Source organism: Triticum aestivum, chromosome 2D (genome assembly GCF_018294505.1).
Source record: "Triticum aestivum cultivar Chinese Spring chromosome 2D, IWGSC CS RefSeq v2.1, whole genome shotgun sequence".
Taxonomy (NCBI): Eukaryota; Viridiplantae; Streptophyta; class Magnoliopsida; order Poales; family Poaceae; genus Triticum; species Triticum aestivum.
This window is the reverse complement of record NC_057799.1, coordinates 531,639,651-531,656,974: the sequence shown is the minus strand read 5'-3', so window position 1 is coordinate 531,656,974 and position 17,324 is coordinate 531,639,651. Positions and strand designations below refer to the sequence as shown.

The 17,324-nt window shown below is 45.3% G+C and overlaps 1 protein-coding gene across 1 annotated transcript; it reads right to left on the bottom strand.

Moving 5' to 3' along the window:
* Positions 1-1,192: 1,192 nt before the first annotated feature.
* Positions 1,193-9,581, bottom strand: LOC123054264 (probable LRR receptor-like serine/threonine-protein kinase At1g56140). The gene is made up of 24 exons (XM_044477995.1): positions 9,331-9,581; positions 8,573-8,759; positions 8,406-8,477; positions 8,170-8,241; positions 7,993-8,064; positions 7,310-7,381; positions 7,133-7,204; positions 6,982-7,050; positions 6,168-6,239; positions 5,999-6,073; positions 5,820-5,894; positions 5,628-5,699; positions 5,471-5,536; positions 5,318-5,377; positions 4,835-4,879; positions 4,677-4,741; positions 4,183-4,562; positions 3,905-4,103; positions 3,115-3,282; positions 2,905-3,023; positions 2,436-2,646; positions 2,114-2,345; positions 1,883-2,030; positions 1,193-1,781 (listed from the first exon to the last, which is right to left on the bottom strand). The coding sequence occupies exons 1-24, from the start codon at positions 9,422-9,424 to the stop codon at positions 1,428-1,430; spliced, it is 3,051 nt and encodes a 1,016-aa protein (XP_044333930.1). The 5' UTR covers positions 9,425-9,581; the 3' UTR covers positions 1,193-1,427.
* Positions 9,582-17,324: the final 7,743 nt, after the last annotated feature.

The following is a 17,324-nucleotide window of genomic DNA, read 5'->3' as shown; positions in this document are numbered from 1 at the left end:
GATGTTTCTTGCCACTCCACTGCATCAATGGTATCCTTTGATGCAGAAACTTTTCCCCTGAAGGTGTTGTTGTTGTTGCGTTCTTGCCATATCTCCCAGCAAGTTAGTGCCTCCCTTCCTTTTGCCTGCTTTCGTTCTCTCGATGCTGTCATGCATGGTCGTTGAGGTAGATTGTTGCCGCCATTCCTCACGTGGGGTTAGCGAGATGCAACCCTTCCATTGTGAAATTTTGCTCCACACCTTCTTTGCTAAAGGGCGGCTCCAAAATAAGTGTTGGGAGGTTTGCAGGTTTCGAAGGCAAAGCTGGCAAAAGTAGTTGTTCTCCCATCCTCTCCAATGAAGCCTGTCGTTGCACCACATCCGATTTTGTAGTAGTAACCAGGCGAACATCGTGATCTTCCCGGGAACCCATGTCTTCTATATGATCTAGTCGAAACCAGTGTGCTTAAACCCTGAAACTGCAGGTTATACGCCGATCTCGTTGAGTACTATACTGATCTCTCAAAATTGAACCGATGGTGTCCTGAACTTCCTCATTTCTGACAATGCCTGCCTCCTGGATCTTCCGATGCATGAGATGAAATCGTGCACCAGGTTTTGCACGCTGACATTTGTGAGATCCCAGATCCAGGTGTCCTCCGCGAGCGCCTCCTTTTACAGTCCTGTTCTTCCTTTCTCCAGTGCTTGTATAGCATGGGGAAGTCCGTGGCGAGTTTCCCCGCCCCCAGCCAGGAAGAGTGCCAGAAGGAGGCCACCGCGCCATCACCAACCGTCACCGTAGTTGTGGCGGCGAACAACGCCCTGTCATCCTTGTCACAGGGTGGTTCAGACCCCACCGATGGTCGCTCAGGGTGGCGCCATGCCAGCCCAGCCATCGCAGGCATAGGGCACGGCTGAAGCGCTTCAAGTCATGGATGCCCAGGCCGCCGTGCGTCGTGGGAGCACAGATGGCCATCCAGTTCCCCTTGCAGCTCCCTCCGGTGATCTCGTCGTCTGCGTCCATAAGAATCGTCTTCTGCATTTGTCGATGTCCTTGAACAGCTTTTCTGGCGCGCAAAGAACGGTGAGTGCAAACGTTGGCATCGCGCCCAGCACGCTTCGGACGAGAACTCGTCTGTCAACCGCCGCCATTGGCTTGCCCTTCCGTCCGGCTAACCTAGCTTTGATGCGATGGACTCGAGACGGCTGCACGTCAAGGTCCAAGCCAAAATTATTGCAAATCGTACGCGCGTCAAGGAGACCAAAGAATTCAGAGCTTCGCCTACACACGTACTACTACACATACAACTTTACCTGCTACTCATCCTACATATACTACCACTGTACAGATCAATACCAGTGCAAAAAAACTGCCTGTATCGACACCATCCGATAAGATGCATGCATTCTCAGCAAATCTGTGCCACAAGAAGTCGAACCGAATTGTATCAACGGCCTTCGTCGATGACGGAGCTCAGGAACGGCGACGAGGTGCGGGACGACGGCGAGTTGGCCCTCGGCGCTGAGCTCGGCTGCCCGCTGACGTCGGTGCTCATGTAGGTGGTGTTGCCCCCCGTGATCTGCCACTCGGTGATGTAGCTCGGCTTGGTCACCACGTCGGGCGCCTCGACGTCGCCCGTCAGCATCGCCACCACCCTCGACATGGAGGGACGCTGGTGGGGCGAGCCCTGGGTGCAGAGCAGCGCCACCTTGATGGCCCGGAGCGCCTCCTCGCTGTCAAACTCTTCCAGCCTCTGGTCCACCATGTCCAACGGGTGGTTGTTCTCGTACAGTTCCCACACCTGAAAACATTCAGGCGATGTTTTATTCAGGAAATCAGTTTACCCATTTTTTCACTTGTTGCAGGCGACCGCTAGCGTGTAGAGTTCCTCGGGGAGCTTACCCATTCGAAAATATAGACCTTGTTCTCATCCTCCGTGCTGTAGTTTGGTCTCCCAGCTAAAGTCTCCAATACCACGACGCCGAAAGCAAACACGTCGATCTTCTCTGTCATATGGCCCCTCATGGCATACTCAGGTGCGAGATAACCACTTCAAGGAGACGACAAACGCCATCAGCATACATATGAAAATATTGCTAGACATAGAGGTTGGCAAGGTGGAAATGCACTTACAATGTACCAGCAACTTTCGTGCTGACATGCGTCTTCTGGTCATCATAAAGTTTAGCCAGCCCGAAATCCGAGATCTTAGGATTGAGATTGGCGTCAAGTAAGATATTGCTGGCCTTTATGTCCCTGTGCACAACACGGATGCTAGATTCTTCATGAAGATAGGACAGACCTCTTGCAACGCCTAAGCATATCTCAAAACGTGTTGGCCAGTCTAGGCTTGACTTCCCTTTGCCTGCAAATATAGGTTTAAGTCTTTAGTTGTTTATACTAATTAAGCTTGAATCTGCATATATTTAGCTCCATCAATCAGAAGAAGTTGTACCAAACAGAGCATGGTCCAGGCTTCCATTCTCCAGGCACTCATAAACCAGCAGTGGCTTATTGCCCTCAAGGCAGCAACCATACAACTTCACGAGATTACGGTGTTGCACTCGAGATATAGTTTCTATTTCCGTTGCAAATTCCTTTTTTCCCTGATGAGATGCTTCAGACAGCTGCTTCACTGCCACGAACCTACCATCAGTTAACTTCCCCTGGGAAAAGAGGCAGTTTTCAACAATGAAAGTTTTAGGTAGCGCACTGTCAAACATCATTTTCTCCAGATACACTGAATAAATTCCTCCTTCATTTTAGAAATGTTACCAATATGTATGTGCAGATACCAAAAATACAGAAAATAACTCAGATAAACAGGTCTGTCTTCTGATGTTTACTTGTACTACTAGCTTTAGTTACTTCCAGAACGAAAACTTTCAAGAAAATTCAAGGCTGTATGTACGGGATGAACCAACCTTATAGACCGACCCATATCCTCCTTGACCAAGAAGGTTATTAGGACTGAAATTATCAGTAGCTGACCTCAGTTCACCATAACTGAGGACATTAGGTCTTCCAACAATACTGTACAGCTCTGCAAGACATCACAGAAAGATATAAAAAAACTTACTTAAACTGCTCCTTTGCTCAGTTAGAATACAATTTGGTCCTAGTGTATCCCATACCTTCTTGCTCCAACGATAGTTTTCTCCTTTTCTGTCTGCGCCTCCAAAGAAAGATTCCGGCAAGTACTACCAATCCTAAAACTGCTACACCAACTACAACTCCCGCAATCACACCTGTTTTACTACCATTCTTCTTTGCCGCAGCACTGCGCACTGTAGGGGTGAAATCTGACAGAATGTTCACTTGTTAGAAAAACGTGATGCCTACAGAATCAGTATATTTCAAGGGAGGTTAAATGGAAAGTTGGACTATGTGTAAACTGGTTTGAATATTACATCTTAATGTCAGGTTATCATGTATTGGGTATTTCAAACTTTATTACAGAAATCTATCCCCATACCTAGTATTCCTGAGTAGTTTGTTTAGCATATTTGATTTATTAGTTCTCTTGTGAATATTTGATTCCTGAATAGTTTGTTTAGCATATTTAACCAATATTAATACAGTAGAGACAATAAAGAGATTTGATATTTCTATCCAACTTCCCATTTAATTCGAAGAACATTGTCCAAACGCTTTAGTTTGAGCAAAGCCTAACTAGATGTGTTTTCACTTTCCATGGTAATGAAAATAGAATGATGAGAACTTCTATAACAGCTATGAGTACAACAAGGGCTAAATGAAATACATACAGATCAACCCTCAGTTTCATATTGATGCTCTGGTATATCTGTGTTTGCTATTATTTCAAGCTGTATTCAGCATAATTTAAAATCGATCTATCCAAATTAACCTGGAGAATATATGGTAGATGGTATGAAAACTATTATTTCAAGTTAAGGGGAGTACTTGGTGTTGCACTCAAAGCTGATATTGCAGGCCCGTAGTAGCCTTGATCAGGAATGCAGCAAGTGCCCTTGCCAGCCCAGAAGAGATGAATCTCAAGAAAGTTCTTGGTGACAGGAACTGTGTACTGCTTCCTAACAGCAGTGTAAGATTTCCCGCCTGCCACTTTTCTTATGTCAAAGTTCTGCTCCTTACGCTCGCCCTATACCAATAACAAGAAGAAAAATATGACTGGGTTATAAGCTAGAAGTATTGTTTATCATTTATCAGCGAGAACCTACCTGGACATATATATCAAAAACCCTTCTCCCTCTGCTCTTCCAGGACTGAGCATCTGGGAAGGCAAACTCTGCAAATTGAAGCGTAACTGTGTAGTTTCCATTTTCAAGGCCAATACCATAGTATCTCAAGGATGATGGCGACATCCTTGCATTCCGGAACAATTCTGTATCAAGTGTATTCAGAAACTGGTGTGAGCTGTAGATTATAGAACTAACGTTTGACGCATCCATGAATCTTCCAACGTTGCTAGCACCCCATGTGGGTTCTCCTGTAACATAATATGATGCAGCTCCAAGAGTGGCAGCATCAGGTTGATACAGAGAATTATCCGAGCCTGATATGGGTCGATCACTACCACAGTCCACAGCAAATGAAGAAGCTGCAAGCAGGTTAAATTATTTAATACTGGTATGAGTTTAGTAAAACTCCAGTTGCAGGTATATAGTTCCTCAAGTATGTATAGACTTAAAATTGCAGAAGGCAGAAATCTCACATTTAGGAGATCCAAGAAAACAAGGTGTATTTCGCTGAAGGCAGTCCAACCCCGTAGGTAAGGCACTGCAAATGCAAAAAATCAACATTTTGAATTCAAAATTCAAGCTGAGAGAACATAATAATTTACTCGAGGTGGGTATCATAATATGAACGAACCTGTTACTTGATATATCGGCCCCAAAATTATTTGCCACTAAATTCCTAAGTAAAATGAACAATAGGCAAAAATTAGAAAGGATTGTTCATAATTCATATCATATTCCTATTGATTGTTAGATATAGATTAAATAATAAGGAATAAACAATTGGCTTGGTTGTTAGATATAGCTTAAATAATAAGGGATAAACAATATGTTCAATATTTTTTGGCTTAATTGCATGCTAGGCTGTAAGGTTAATAAGTCTCACTTCACAAATGAAGGAACGTAGGCATTTCAAATAATCTTATAATGCTTGTAAGATTGAAGTACCAAAATATCCTCTCGTTTTTTCAGATTCATCAAATATATATGATGCTAGGTTAATTTCATACACTACAAGCCTAAAAGTCAGCTCATGAGCCTAAGCTAGGCTAAACAGGCCCTGTTGGGCTGGATTTGGTCCAGCAAGTTAGTAGAAGTTTCAGAACATAGAACTTACAGTTGCGAATTTCTAGCCCAAGAAGGAACACTTCCTGTGAGCTGGTTGTAAGAAAAATCTCTGCAGAAAATTAAAAGTGAAAGCAGCATTATAAATCAAATAAACACCTCCCTACTTTTATTGTGCATATATGCTTGAACCACATTGACATACAAATTTTTAAGCATAGGTCCTACTGAGCTTGGAAGGCTTCCCGAAAGGCTATTGTTTCCAAGAAATCTGTCACAAAGAATTTAGAAACATTAGCAAGATGAATGATGAAAGTTTTCCTTTCAAAGAAATATGCATTGCAAGTTAAGATAGTCCATACAAGAAGCCGAGTGAATTCAGATTCAACAAGGTTTGTGGTACTTGGCCTGTTATATTGTTAAAACTCAAATCCCTATAACAAAAAAAAGGATAAGGGGAGGATGTCAATAACAAATGTATGATTTATAGCTCCGCATTAGTGTATCACACAAATGACACTTGGCTGTATTTTTCAGTCAAATAAAATGCTTACAATAAGTTTAAACTCGTGAACTTCGAAAAGTTTACTGATAAAAGTGTATCAGATATCCTACAGTTCCTCAAAACCCTGCAGCGAAACATTTTACATGTTTTAGTACAGAATAACTTGGCGAATTACATCAAAATCGAACTGTAGTTTGAGGTATTTAGTGCATCACAAATTAAGCATACAGGGTGTTCAAAGATGTCATGTTACTGATGAATGCCAGCGAAGAAGAACTTCCGTTTACTATATCACCGATTCGTCTGCACCATAGAAATCGAATTTTTATTTGTCCTGCCGCTGCTTTGACATTTTTAAGAATGATACTTGGCTATTAACACAGAAATAGGCACTTACAAGCTTGTGAGTTGGACAAGATTGGACAGAGTCGCTGGGAGCGGACCTTGAAACGAATTGCCCTGAAACCTCCTACAGTTCCATAGTTCTAGTTAGTCATATAAAGCATCGTTTCTTCATATCCAGGTGTGCAAGGTTGGCAGAGATAGCAATAAGGTTGTTCATGAAATAGCAAAATTCTCTAGGATCGTTGGAAGGGATGTTCTTTGGAAAAATCCACTTCCCCTTGATCTAGCTGTATTGGTGCAACAGGACTGTAATGACTTGATTGTTACTCTCAAATGGAATTGCTATCTTTCCCATAATAATAAATAAATAAATATATAAAGCATTATTTCATCACGGATGCAGTAGCCTAGTAGTGAAAGAAGGGAGGTCTCTATTCTTTGGTAAATCCAAAGAAATTTTTATTATCAATGCTACTGATACCATCACCTAATCCAAAATTAGCAAGCATCACAATTAACCATTTAGTGGGGGAAGGAAGATATAATGTTTATCGATACTCATCTAACATCTGACTTCTAATGAGCTAGTATTTCTCAAGAGGCCTCAGATGGAGATTCAGCAGGGTAAAAAAACACTCTAGAAAAAAAATGCTATCCCTGGCACAGATCATAATGTACCATCACATATTTATGTTTTGAACAAACTAACACTTGACTTGTAGATAACTGCATAAAATTGTACAAATATCCCTTTAAACTTCCCAGATAAAAATGTTCTTGGAACTGTGTAAGCAAAATATTTGGATGGCTTTTAATACTTAGGCTAAACAAAGAAGTACTATGACGGAGATCAATGACGATCTTACAAATCTGTTAGATTCCAGCTCCCTATATAATCTGGTATTTGCCCAGTAAAATCATTATCTGATGCCCACCTAAGCAAAGAGAAGACAATATTTTCATGAGACTGAATCATGTAAAGCATTAATAGCGATAATCCGTCAATTATAGCCATACAATGTTTTCATTTTTGTAAGTTTGGAAAGCGTTGATGGTAGTGGACCACTAAAGCCAGCACTGTCTATGTACCTGTAATTGAGAGATACAAAAACAATACACGTTAGACATGGAGCTAACTAGTCTAAGCGAAAAAACGCTTGAAGGAAAATGGGGTCTTCAGTATTAAATACATACAATTGCTCAAGTTTGGCCAGGTTCCCCAATTCCGAAGGAAGCGAGCCACTGAAATTGTTTGAGCTAACGCTCCTGCAAATACACAAAAAATTACAAGTTAGACATGCAAAATTGACAACTTGCAATTTATATTCTAGGAGGCACGAATGCTATCAGCATAGCCCCCCTTCAAACCGAGTTTAACTCCATGGATTACTAAAATAAAAGGGATTCTAGATTAGTTCAGTACAGGTAGTTATTTGATTGATCTAAGATGAAAAAGAGTCCAATTTTTTGTGCGTGATTTCCTCAAGTCCTTAATACAAGAATACTAGAACAAATTAAGATGTGATCTGTACTTTCACTAACAATTTTGGAGTTCTTTATTGAATCTCGCAAACTTGAGGTTGTTGGCATATATTCTCAATTTAATGGCTCTTCCTGCTTGTTCGGAAGCTCTCTAGTCTCATAACTCCGCTCCGCTCAAGGAGCTGGGTTCGAGCCGCTCCGTGCTTTTGTGCTGCCGCTCCCTCTGCTCCGGGAGCTGCAGTTGGGGAGCGGAGTGGATCCGAACAGGGCCTTCATCTCACAAATTTTTTTTTTTTTGCACAAACAACTTGTATTTCTAGTTTTATAACTAAAACACAATAAAGTTGCATGATAAACACAGTCATAAAAATAATGAAAAAAAAAGTATTTCTTACAGTGAGACAAGATCCGTAAGGTTCCCGAGCTCTTTTGGCAAAGGTCCAGATAACGCATTGATGCCAAAAGACCTTATATGTTCAAAAGAGAAAATGTGAGATCAAATGAAAACATTGCAAAGTAATACTACCTTTATTGATCTCATTAAATCAGGATTAACGTTCTGAAAATCTCACATGTACTGCATACGAGTCAACTCCCCGATAAACGATGGTAAAGGCCCTGTTAAGTAATTTTGCGATAGATCCCTGAAACAAGATTGGAGCAGATACAGAAATAATTGAATTTGGTGTGAGACTGGAATATATCATACAGAGAAACCAAAGCGAGCCATTCCATGCTTCTAATAAGCTGCTGCTATGTCTATGTCCATCAAACCATTTCACGTGTGACGAAAGTTGAGAGTCCATACAAATTGGTCAGGGCCGTGAGGTTCCGCAGCTCCTCTGGTATCGAGCCGACTGCATCCAGCGCGTATATTTTCCTGCATCACGGGCGTCCCGTCAGCCGTGGCGTTTCGTCGAACACCCTGTGTGCGCGGGGGTACAAAAGAGAAGAGAGGGTGCGGCGGACACTTACAGCCTGGTGACGCGGCAGACGGAGGCGTTGCCGCCGGTGCACTCGCACTTGATGGCCGGGTTGAAGGGCGGGTTGTTGTCGATGTTGGTGTTGTCCGTGGCGGCGCCGGTGCAGGGGTCGCCGCTGATGTTCCATGACGGCAGCGCCTTCTGGCCGAGCTTGGCGAACACCGCGTTCAGCGCCGCCGCTGCGAGGCAGAAAGAGTCAAATAAGTAAGCAGAGCAGCCAGTCGGTAGGATCGCTCCTCGGCCGTCCGATGGGCCAGGCTCACGCGGATCCGACGGTCGAGAGGCGAGATGAAACTGGACGTGGTTTTTGACTTTTCCGTGCCGACGAGGTAAAAGTCAAACGCCGAAATATCAGACAGACAGAGTCGTCGACGTGCCTCCGTTGACTTGAGGGCTGGCTGGTTTCTTGGAAGAGCTAAGCTAACGAGACCATCTGGCATGCAGATGATGCGAACGAACGAACCCAGCGAAGGAATCCATCCAGGGGAAATTAACCAGGTGAATCGTGTCGCCTCCCCTACTTACTTTCTTCAGCAGCGATTGGCCAAAACAGAGGTGAGTGAATCATGGTGTTTTTACTGATCAACCGGGCAGCAAAAACAGAGGAAGGGTTTCTCTTGGAAGAGAGGAGCCAAGACCAAGAGAACTGGATGGTCTGGTCTATTCGAGCAAGATGGTTCGGGGTTGAGGAACGAGCGGCGTGAGCCTTTGGGATTCGGGAGAAAGAGGGAATCAAGCATGCATGCTTACCGTCGCCTGGATCGGTCTGCTGAGCATGGGCGGCCGCCGCGAGCAGCAGCAGCGAGAGCGCGGCGCCATGGAGGAGCCGGCTCCTCCGCCCCATTGCTCCCTGGCTCCGCCTGTCTGCCTGGTGCAGTGGTGCTCTGGCTTAGCCTTGCTCGGCCGCTTCTGACTCGCAATAAGAGAGCTGGTGAGCGACGAGGGCCGGGACAATGAGGAAGAAGATCAAGCCTGGCCCGGAGAGGGACGTGTGTGCTCGTGCTCCTGGACCTGGAGGCAGGCATGTACACGACGGCGACGGGTACATGTAGCCTGCCCCGTACAGCAAAACAGTACAGACGACTATTCTTTTGTTTATTTTGATTTGAGAAGATTTGAGAAGCAGTGGAACGACTAATTGAAGGGCCATTTGATCAATTAGAATACCTCGATCACGTGTGGGTCCGGTTATACAACGAGCATAATCTCAGATGTCGGATTGGAATTGGATGGCTGCGGCGTGCAGAGACGGCAGCCGCCACCCCCACATGCGACGTGCGGCGCGATGATGCCCATCCACACGCGACCGTTGGTTGGTTGGTTGCGACTTGCGACGCGCGCAGGCCAAGCTGGACGGAGACCGACAGCTTTGACACTCTGCCGCGCGCGCGCCGCAGAACGGGAAATGGTCTTCTCTTTTTTTTTTTCTTTTTTTTTTGCGGGTGGGTCTTCTCTTTTGTTTACTTTTCCTTTGGACTTGTCCCTGTTTGATTGATTTTCCCTCTGTGTTGTGCTTGTGCTTGTGCGTGTCTTGTCTTGGACGGGTTCTTTCTTTCTAAGACGGGGAAAGATCATTCCAATCACAAAAAAAAGGACGGAGAAAGATCGAAACATGGTTGACTTCTTTTGAGCTTATATAAATGCGACAGGACAGGTGCATGCATCGTAGCGTACGGATGGACGATGTAGGAGTCGGGAGTGTGAACAGAGCGGTGCCATCAGCCCCATTTTCCGGGATCGGGCATGCTTGATTTACGTACGGTTCGCCCCTAGTCCTCGGCGCGCAACGCGCGTGCTTACCACGAGCATGAGAAAAACCGTCCGTCGGCGGTTGTGTTCTGGGCTGCAACATCCCAGCCTCAACTAGATCGTCCACTCTCTCCAGACCTTTGAGAATCCAACGCCTTAAACATTTCTGTGGAGGGGTTGGATTTTCAAGATTCCGGAAGAATCGGTCAAAAGAACCGAGTCATATACATTCAAGCGTAGTGCATGTATCTCGTATCTCGCATGCATTTTTCCATAAAGACAAAGTAGTGTATTAATATTAAGATGCTAACAATTACATCTGGTGTCTACAATGACACAATATGAGAATGCACACAACCAAAAAGATAAAAAGAAGAAGAAACAGAAAAACAAAGATAGCCAGTGCGACAGACGACATGCAACAGACACCGTCATCACCTTGCAGCAGCCGCCGGTGTTGCAAAGCGGCGTTGTCGGCGGCATGCTGCGAGGGTGGCAAATGGATACACATGCAACACCAAGGTGCTGCAGACCGTTGTTGTTGGGTGCTGTGAGTGGAGACGACCAACTGCCGATGCGGTTGCATGAGCAGATGACGATGGGTGCTGGGATGAGTGAGAAGGGGTGCTACATGGGGGTTGAGACTAGGAAGGACGATGGTGTCAACATGTGCTTGGGTGGTGCGATCATACACGTCTCAGATCCAACGATGGGCCAGCCAATCGATTTTGGGAGAAAATGAGGCATAACAATTGCTCTTGTTTTTCTAATGTACATGCTAAGGGCATCCCCAACGCCGACACCCAAAACGGACATGGTATCCGTCCACGGATTGGTCAGGACCAGTCCGCGGACAGTGATGCGGGAGCCGAACAGTGTCGCGGAGGTACAATATGGGCTTGGCATGCGGTTGGGATGGTAGAGCGGTGGTGTCAGCGAGGGAGAAAGCTGATACAGAAAAAGAGGGAAGGATGGAGACGCGGGGTCTGGTTGGGGCTGTCGGTGTCCTACGTGGTGGCGGTCCGGACCCCCACAAAGCCCCCTAGTTTGCTTTTGATTTCTAGGAAAACAGACAAGGGATCAGATGCGGGACGGCGCTGGATGACAAACTGCACCCGGACATCTCGGTCCAAATGCTTGCAGGAGGTTTGAGGGTCCATTTTAAAGATGCGCTAAGGTACAAAACTTATGGACTCCCCCTTCTTGGGGGAATCTAAAGGGACCTCTGACAACTCTGACCTACAAGACAATTGGGAACAAGAGAGGTGGGGTGGGGGAGAGGATTTGTGGCACGCAGGTGAGAGAGCACCGAATCCCTCGCGTGTAGTTTTTGTTTTAGCTTTGATTTTCAATTTTACATAACTTGTGAATGGAAATTCCAAACTAAATTATGTTTTCATATTCGTGTTTCTCGTGACGAGGTTTTCAAATAAGATCTATTTTGAATGCATTTGGAGGAGTTTAAAAAATACCATTAAGTTTCAACCTTTGAAACTTTGTACGAGCGATCGATAAAATCACAACTTTTGTAAAAAGAAAATCCTTAAAGTTTCAACTTTGAAACTTAGTACGAGTGTCCGAGAAAATTGCAAGCTTCAGATGCAAAACCATAGTTTTCAATATCCAACTACTTTGTGGATTGCAGGCAATCCGACGGTCGAAGAGGGCTCGGCAGGTGTGTGCCCCATGCCTGCGTGTCCTGCGAATTTCCCGATGGGATGAACATGAAGTTGCCAAGATGGCTAACGCCGACAGCTTTGACGGCTCACCATGCGCGGCAGAATGAGAGAAGGTCTCGTCCTTGTCTAACATTTTCTTGCTTGCGAGCACGGCTAAGCGCCTGAGCGTGCGCTATAATAAAAAAGGGTTTTCCCCCGCTTTATATTATAAAGCAACCTGAGCGTGCGCTATTGACGAATTCTTTGTAAGACAGAGCAGGATCTTAGTAGTTGACTTGTGTTAAGTTTTTTTTTAAGTAGTTGACTTGTGTATATTGTGACCAATTGGGTGAGGTGCTGGCATGACTACGTGGATGCGGAGCGGATAGCGGAGCGATGGATCGAGCTGGGTCGTCGGGCTCGTCTCGATCGGCAACTTGTAGATAGATACAGGGTGGCGATCCGAGCTGTACCTTCTTTACCCCCTGTCCCGTCCGTAGTCCATGCAGCCCCAATCCACACCCTACTTCATTGACTTTGACAAGAGGAATTGACTTTGACAAGAGAAAAGTTTCCTGCTGCCATGCCATGGTATACAGCTAGCTGTATGCCGATGTGCTGCGGAGCGCTTTGACACTTCACCGTGCGCGTGGGCAGGTTCCAAGCCGAGGGGAGAAAATATATCTTGGTATGACTTTTGATTAAAGGTTGGGACTTCAGACCGGTAAATAATGGGCATCACTTCAAAAGACCATGGGTATCTTTACTTTTTACTCCTATAAAAATTTGAGTTGATGATGATGGTGTGCCTGCCATCTATCACGAATAGCCGTCGGATTTGAATCTGACGCATACAAAGTAAACCGCTGCAGTTTTGCAAAAAGATGCATGCACTTGTTTTCATATTTACAAACAACTCCTTGTCTCTCACAATCAACCTTATCTCTTCCCACCACATCCAGAAGGCCATGGAACAATCTGGTGTAATGGTTGCTGCTGGCACTGTCCACCCCCAATCTTGGTGTTCCGTGAAATGCACGAGCATCTTACTAGTCACTTGAAAACATAACACGATTCACCAAGCGTATCTGATGGCACACATCTCTCTGGCAATTAAAACCACCTCTTTTGTTTCCTTCGACCTCCCTTGAAGGTCGAAGTTGGTTTTTGTTTTCTTCATTTTTGAGTATGAGGGAGGAACAACTGTGTCAATTCGTGATAGATTGGTCTCTCCCTTGGACCATCTCCATGGTGTCTTCTCCTACTTGGATAAGACTAGCAAAGGATACCACACGTCTCTAACCTAATAATCATGACTCAAGACCTCAATAGATTTACATCTTCTATTTCAAGATGGCATCCCATCTATATTGCCGCTTATCCTCCTTTCGACCCTCATCAACGATGGCTTGAGTGCTCACACAACGATAATGCGTTTGGATGTGGTCAATCTGGTTCCATTGAGGTATTCATTTGCTTCCACCCCCTCAACGATGTCTTCAATCTGGTTCTATTGAGGTATTCATTTGCAATCCAGATCATTGCGGTGCGACAGAAAGAAGGATCATGCTGTTGGGGAACATAGTAATTTAAAAAAAATTCCTGCGATCACGCAAGATCTATCTAGGAGAAGCATAGCAACGAGCGGGGATAGTGTGTCCACGTACCCTCATAGACCGAAAGCGGAAGCGTTTAGTAATGCGGTTGATGTAGTCGAACGTCTTCACGATCCAACCGATCCAAGTACCGAACGTACGGCACCTATGAGTTCAGCACACGTTCAGCTCGATGACATCCCTCGAGCTCTTGATCCAGTTGAGGACGAGGGAGAGTTTCGTCAACACGACGGCGTGGTGACGGTGATGATGAAGTTATCGGCGCAGGGCTTCGCCTAAGCACTACGACGATATGACCAAGGTGTGTAACTATGGAGGGGGGCACCGCACACGGCTAAGACAAATCTTGGTGTCCCTTTGGGGTGCCCCCTGCCCATGTATATTAAGGAGGGAGGGAGAGAGGCCGGCCCCCTAGGGGTGCGCCAAGAGTATGGAGTCCTACTAGGACTTCCAAGTCGTAGTAGGAATCCCTTTCCTTTTCGGAGTAGGAGAGAAGGAAAGAGGGGAAGAGAGAGGGAGTAGGAAAGGACAAGGGGGCGCCGCCCCCTTCCCCTAGTCCAATTCGGACCCATGGGGGGCGCCACCTCCCCTTTGTCCTGTCTCCCCTTTTCCCGTATGGCCCAATAAGGCCCATTACTTCTCCCGGTGAATTCCCGTAACTCCCTGGTACTCCGAAAAATACCCGAATCACTCGGAACCTTTCCGATGTCCGAATATAGCCTTCCAAAATATGAATCTTTACCTCTCGACCATTTTGAGACTCCTTGTCATGTCCGTGATCTCATTCGGGACTCTGAACAAACTTCGGTCATCAAATCACATAACTCACAATACAAATCGTCATCGAACGTTAAGCGTGCGGACCCTATGGGTGCGAGAACTATGTAGACATGACCGAGACATATCTCCGGTCAATAACAAATAGCGGAACCTGGATGCTCATATTGGCTCCTACATATCTTACGAATATCTTTATCGGTCAAACCGCACAACAAAATACGTCATTCCCTTTGTCATCGGTATGTTACTTGCCCGAGATTCGATCGTCGGTATCATCATACCTAGTTCAATCTCGTTACCAGCAAGTCTCTTTACTCGTTCTGTAATGCATCATCCCGCAACTAACTCATTAGTCACATTGCTTGCAAGGCTTATAGTGATGTGCATTACCGAGAGGGCCCAGAGATACCTCTCCGATATTCGGAGTGACAAATCCTAATCTCGATCTATGCCAACCCAACAAACACCTTCGGAGACACCTGTAGAGCATCTTTATAATCACCCAGTTACGTTGTGACGTTTGATAGCACACAAGGTGTTCCTCCGGTATTCGGGAGTTGCATAATCTCATAGTCAGAGGAATATGTATAAGTCATGAAGAAAGCAATAGCAATAAAACTTAACGATCATTATGCTAAGCTAACGGACGGGTCTTGTCCATCACATCATTCTCCTAATGATGTGATCCCGCTCATCAAATGACAACACATGTCTATGGTCAGGAAACTTAACCATCTTTGATTAACGAGCTAGTCTAGTAGAGGCATACTAGGGACACTTTGTTTTGTCTATGTATTCACACATGTATCAAGTTTCCGGTTAATACAATTCTAGCATGAATAATAAACATTTATCATGATATAAGGAAATAAAATGATAACTTTATTACTGCCTCTAGGGCATATTTCCTTCAGTCTCCCACTTGCACTAGAGTCAATAATCTAGTTCACATTGCCATGTGATTTAACACCAATAGTTCACATCACCATGTGATTAACACCCATAGTTCGGACACACCATTAAGTTGTGGTGTTCCGGGTGGCGTGAGTTGCGAAACATCTATGCATAGACCTGGCTCGGATGCCACTGTTGGGGAACACAGTAATTTCAAAAAAATTCCTACGCATACGCAAGATCCATCTAGGTGATGCATAGCAACGAGAGGTGAGAGTGTTGTCCACGTACCCTAGTAGACCGAAAGCGGAAGCGTTATGACAACGCGGTTGATGTAGTCGTATGTCTTCACGATTCGACTGATCTTAGTACCGAAAGTACGGCACCACCGCGATCTGCACACGTTCAGCTCGGTGACATCCCACGAACTCTAGATCCAGTTGAGTGTCGAGGGAGAGCTTCGTCAGCACGACGGCGTGATGACGGTGATGATGAAGTTACCGACGCAGGGCTTCGCCTAAGCACTACGATATGACCGAGGTAGAAATCTGTGGAGGGGGGCACCGCACACGACTAAACAATCAACTTGTGTGTCTATGGGGTGCCCCCTCCCCCGTATATAAAGGAGTGGAGGAGGGGAGGGGACGGCCCTCTCTATGGCGCGCCCTAGGGGAGTCCTACTCCCACCGGGAGTAGGATTCCCCCTTCCCTAGTTGGAGTAGGAGAGGAAGGAAGGAGGAGAGAGGGAGGAAGGAAAGGGGGGCCGCCCCCACCCAATTCAGATTGGGCTTGGGGGGGGGGGCGCCCCCTCCTTGTCCGCCTCCTCCTCTCTCCCACTAAGGCCCAATAAGGCCCATATACTCCCCGGGGGGTTTCGGTAACCTCCCGGTACTCCGGTAAATGCCTGAACTCACCCAGAACCATTCCGATGTCCAAACATAGCCATCGAATATATCGATCTTTATGTCTCGACCATTTCGAGACTCCTCGTCATGTCCGTGATCACATCCGGGACTCCGAACAAGCTTCGGTGCATCAAAACACATAAAATCATAATATCGATCGTCACCGAACGTTAAGCGTGTGGACCCTACGGGTTCGAGAACTATGTAGACATGACCGAGACTCATCTCCGGTCAATAACCAATAGCGGAACCTGGATGCTCATATTGGTTCCTACATATTCTACGAAGATCTTTATCAGTCAAACTGCATAACAACATACGTTGTTCCCTTTGTCATCGGTATGTTACTTGCCCGAGATTCGATCGTCGGTATCTCAATACCTAGTTCAATCTCGTTACCAGCAAGTCTCTTTACTCGTTCTGTAATGCATCATCCCGCAACTAACTCATTAGTCACATTGCTTGCAAGGCTTATAGTGATGTGCATTACCGAGAGGGCCCAAAGATACCTCTCTGTAACACGGAGTGACAAATCCTAATCTTGATCTATGCCAACCCAACAAACACCATCGGAGACACCTGTAGAGCATCTTATAATCACCCAGTTACGTTGTGACGTTTGATAGCACACTAAGTGTTCCTCCGGTATTCAGGAGTTGCATAATCTCATAGTCATAGGAACATGTATAAGTCATGAAGAAAGCAATAGCAATAAACTAAACGATCAAGTGCTAAGCTAACGGAATGGGTCAAGTCAATCACATCATTCTCTAATGATGTGATCTCGTTAATCAAATGACAACTCATGTCTATGGTTAGGAAACATAACCATCTTTGATTCAACGAGCTAGTCAAGTAGAGGCATACTAGTGACACTTTGTTTGTCTATGTATTCACACATGTACTAAGTTTCCGGTTAATACAATTCTAGCATGAATAATAAACAGTTATCATGATATAAGGAAATATAAATAACAACTTTATTATTGCCTCTAGGGCATATTTCCTTCAGTCTCCCACTTGCACTAGAGTCAGTAATCTAGATTACATAGTAATGATTCTAACACCCATGGAGTCTTGGTGCTGATCATGTTTTGCTCGTGAGAGAGGCTTAGTCAACGGGTCTGCAACATTCAGATCCG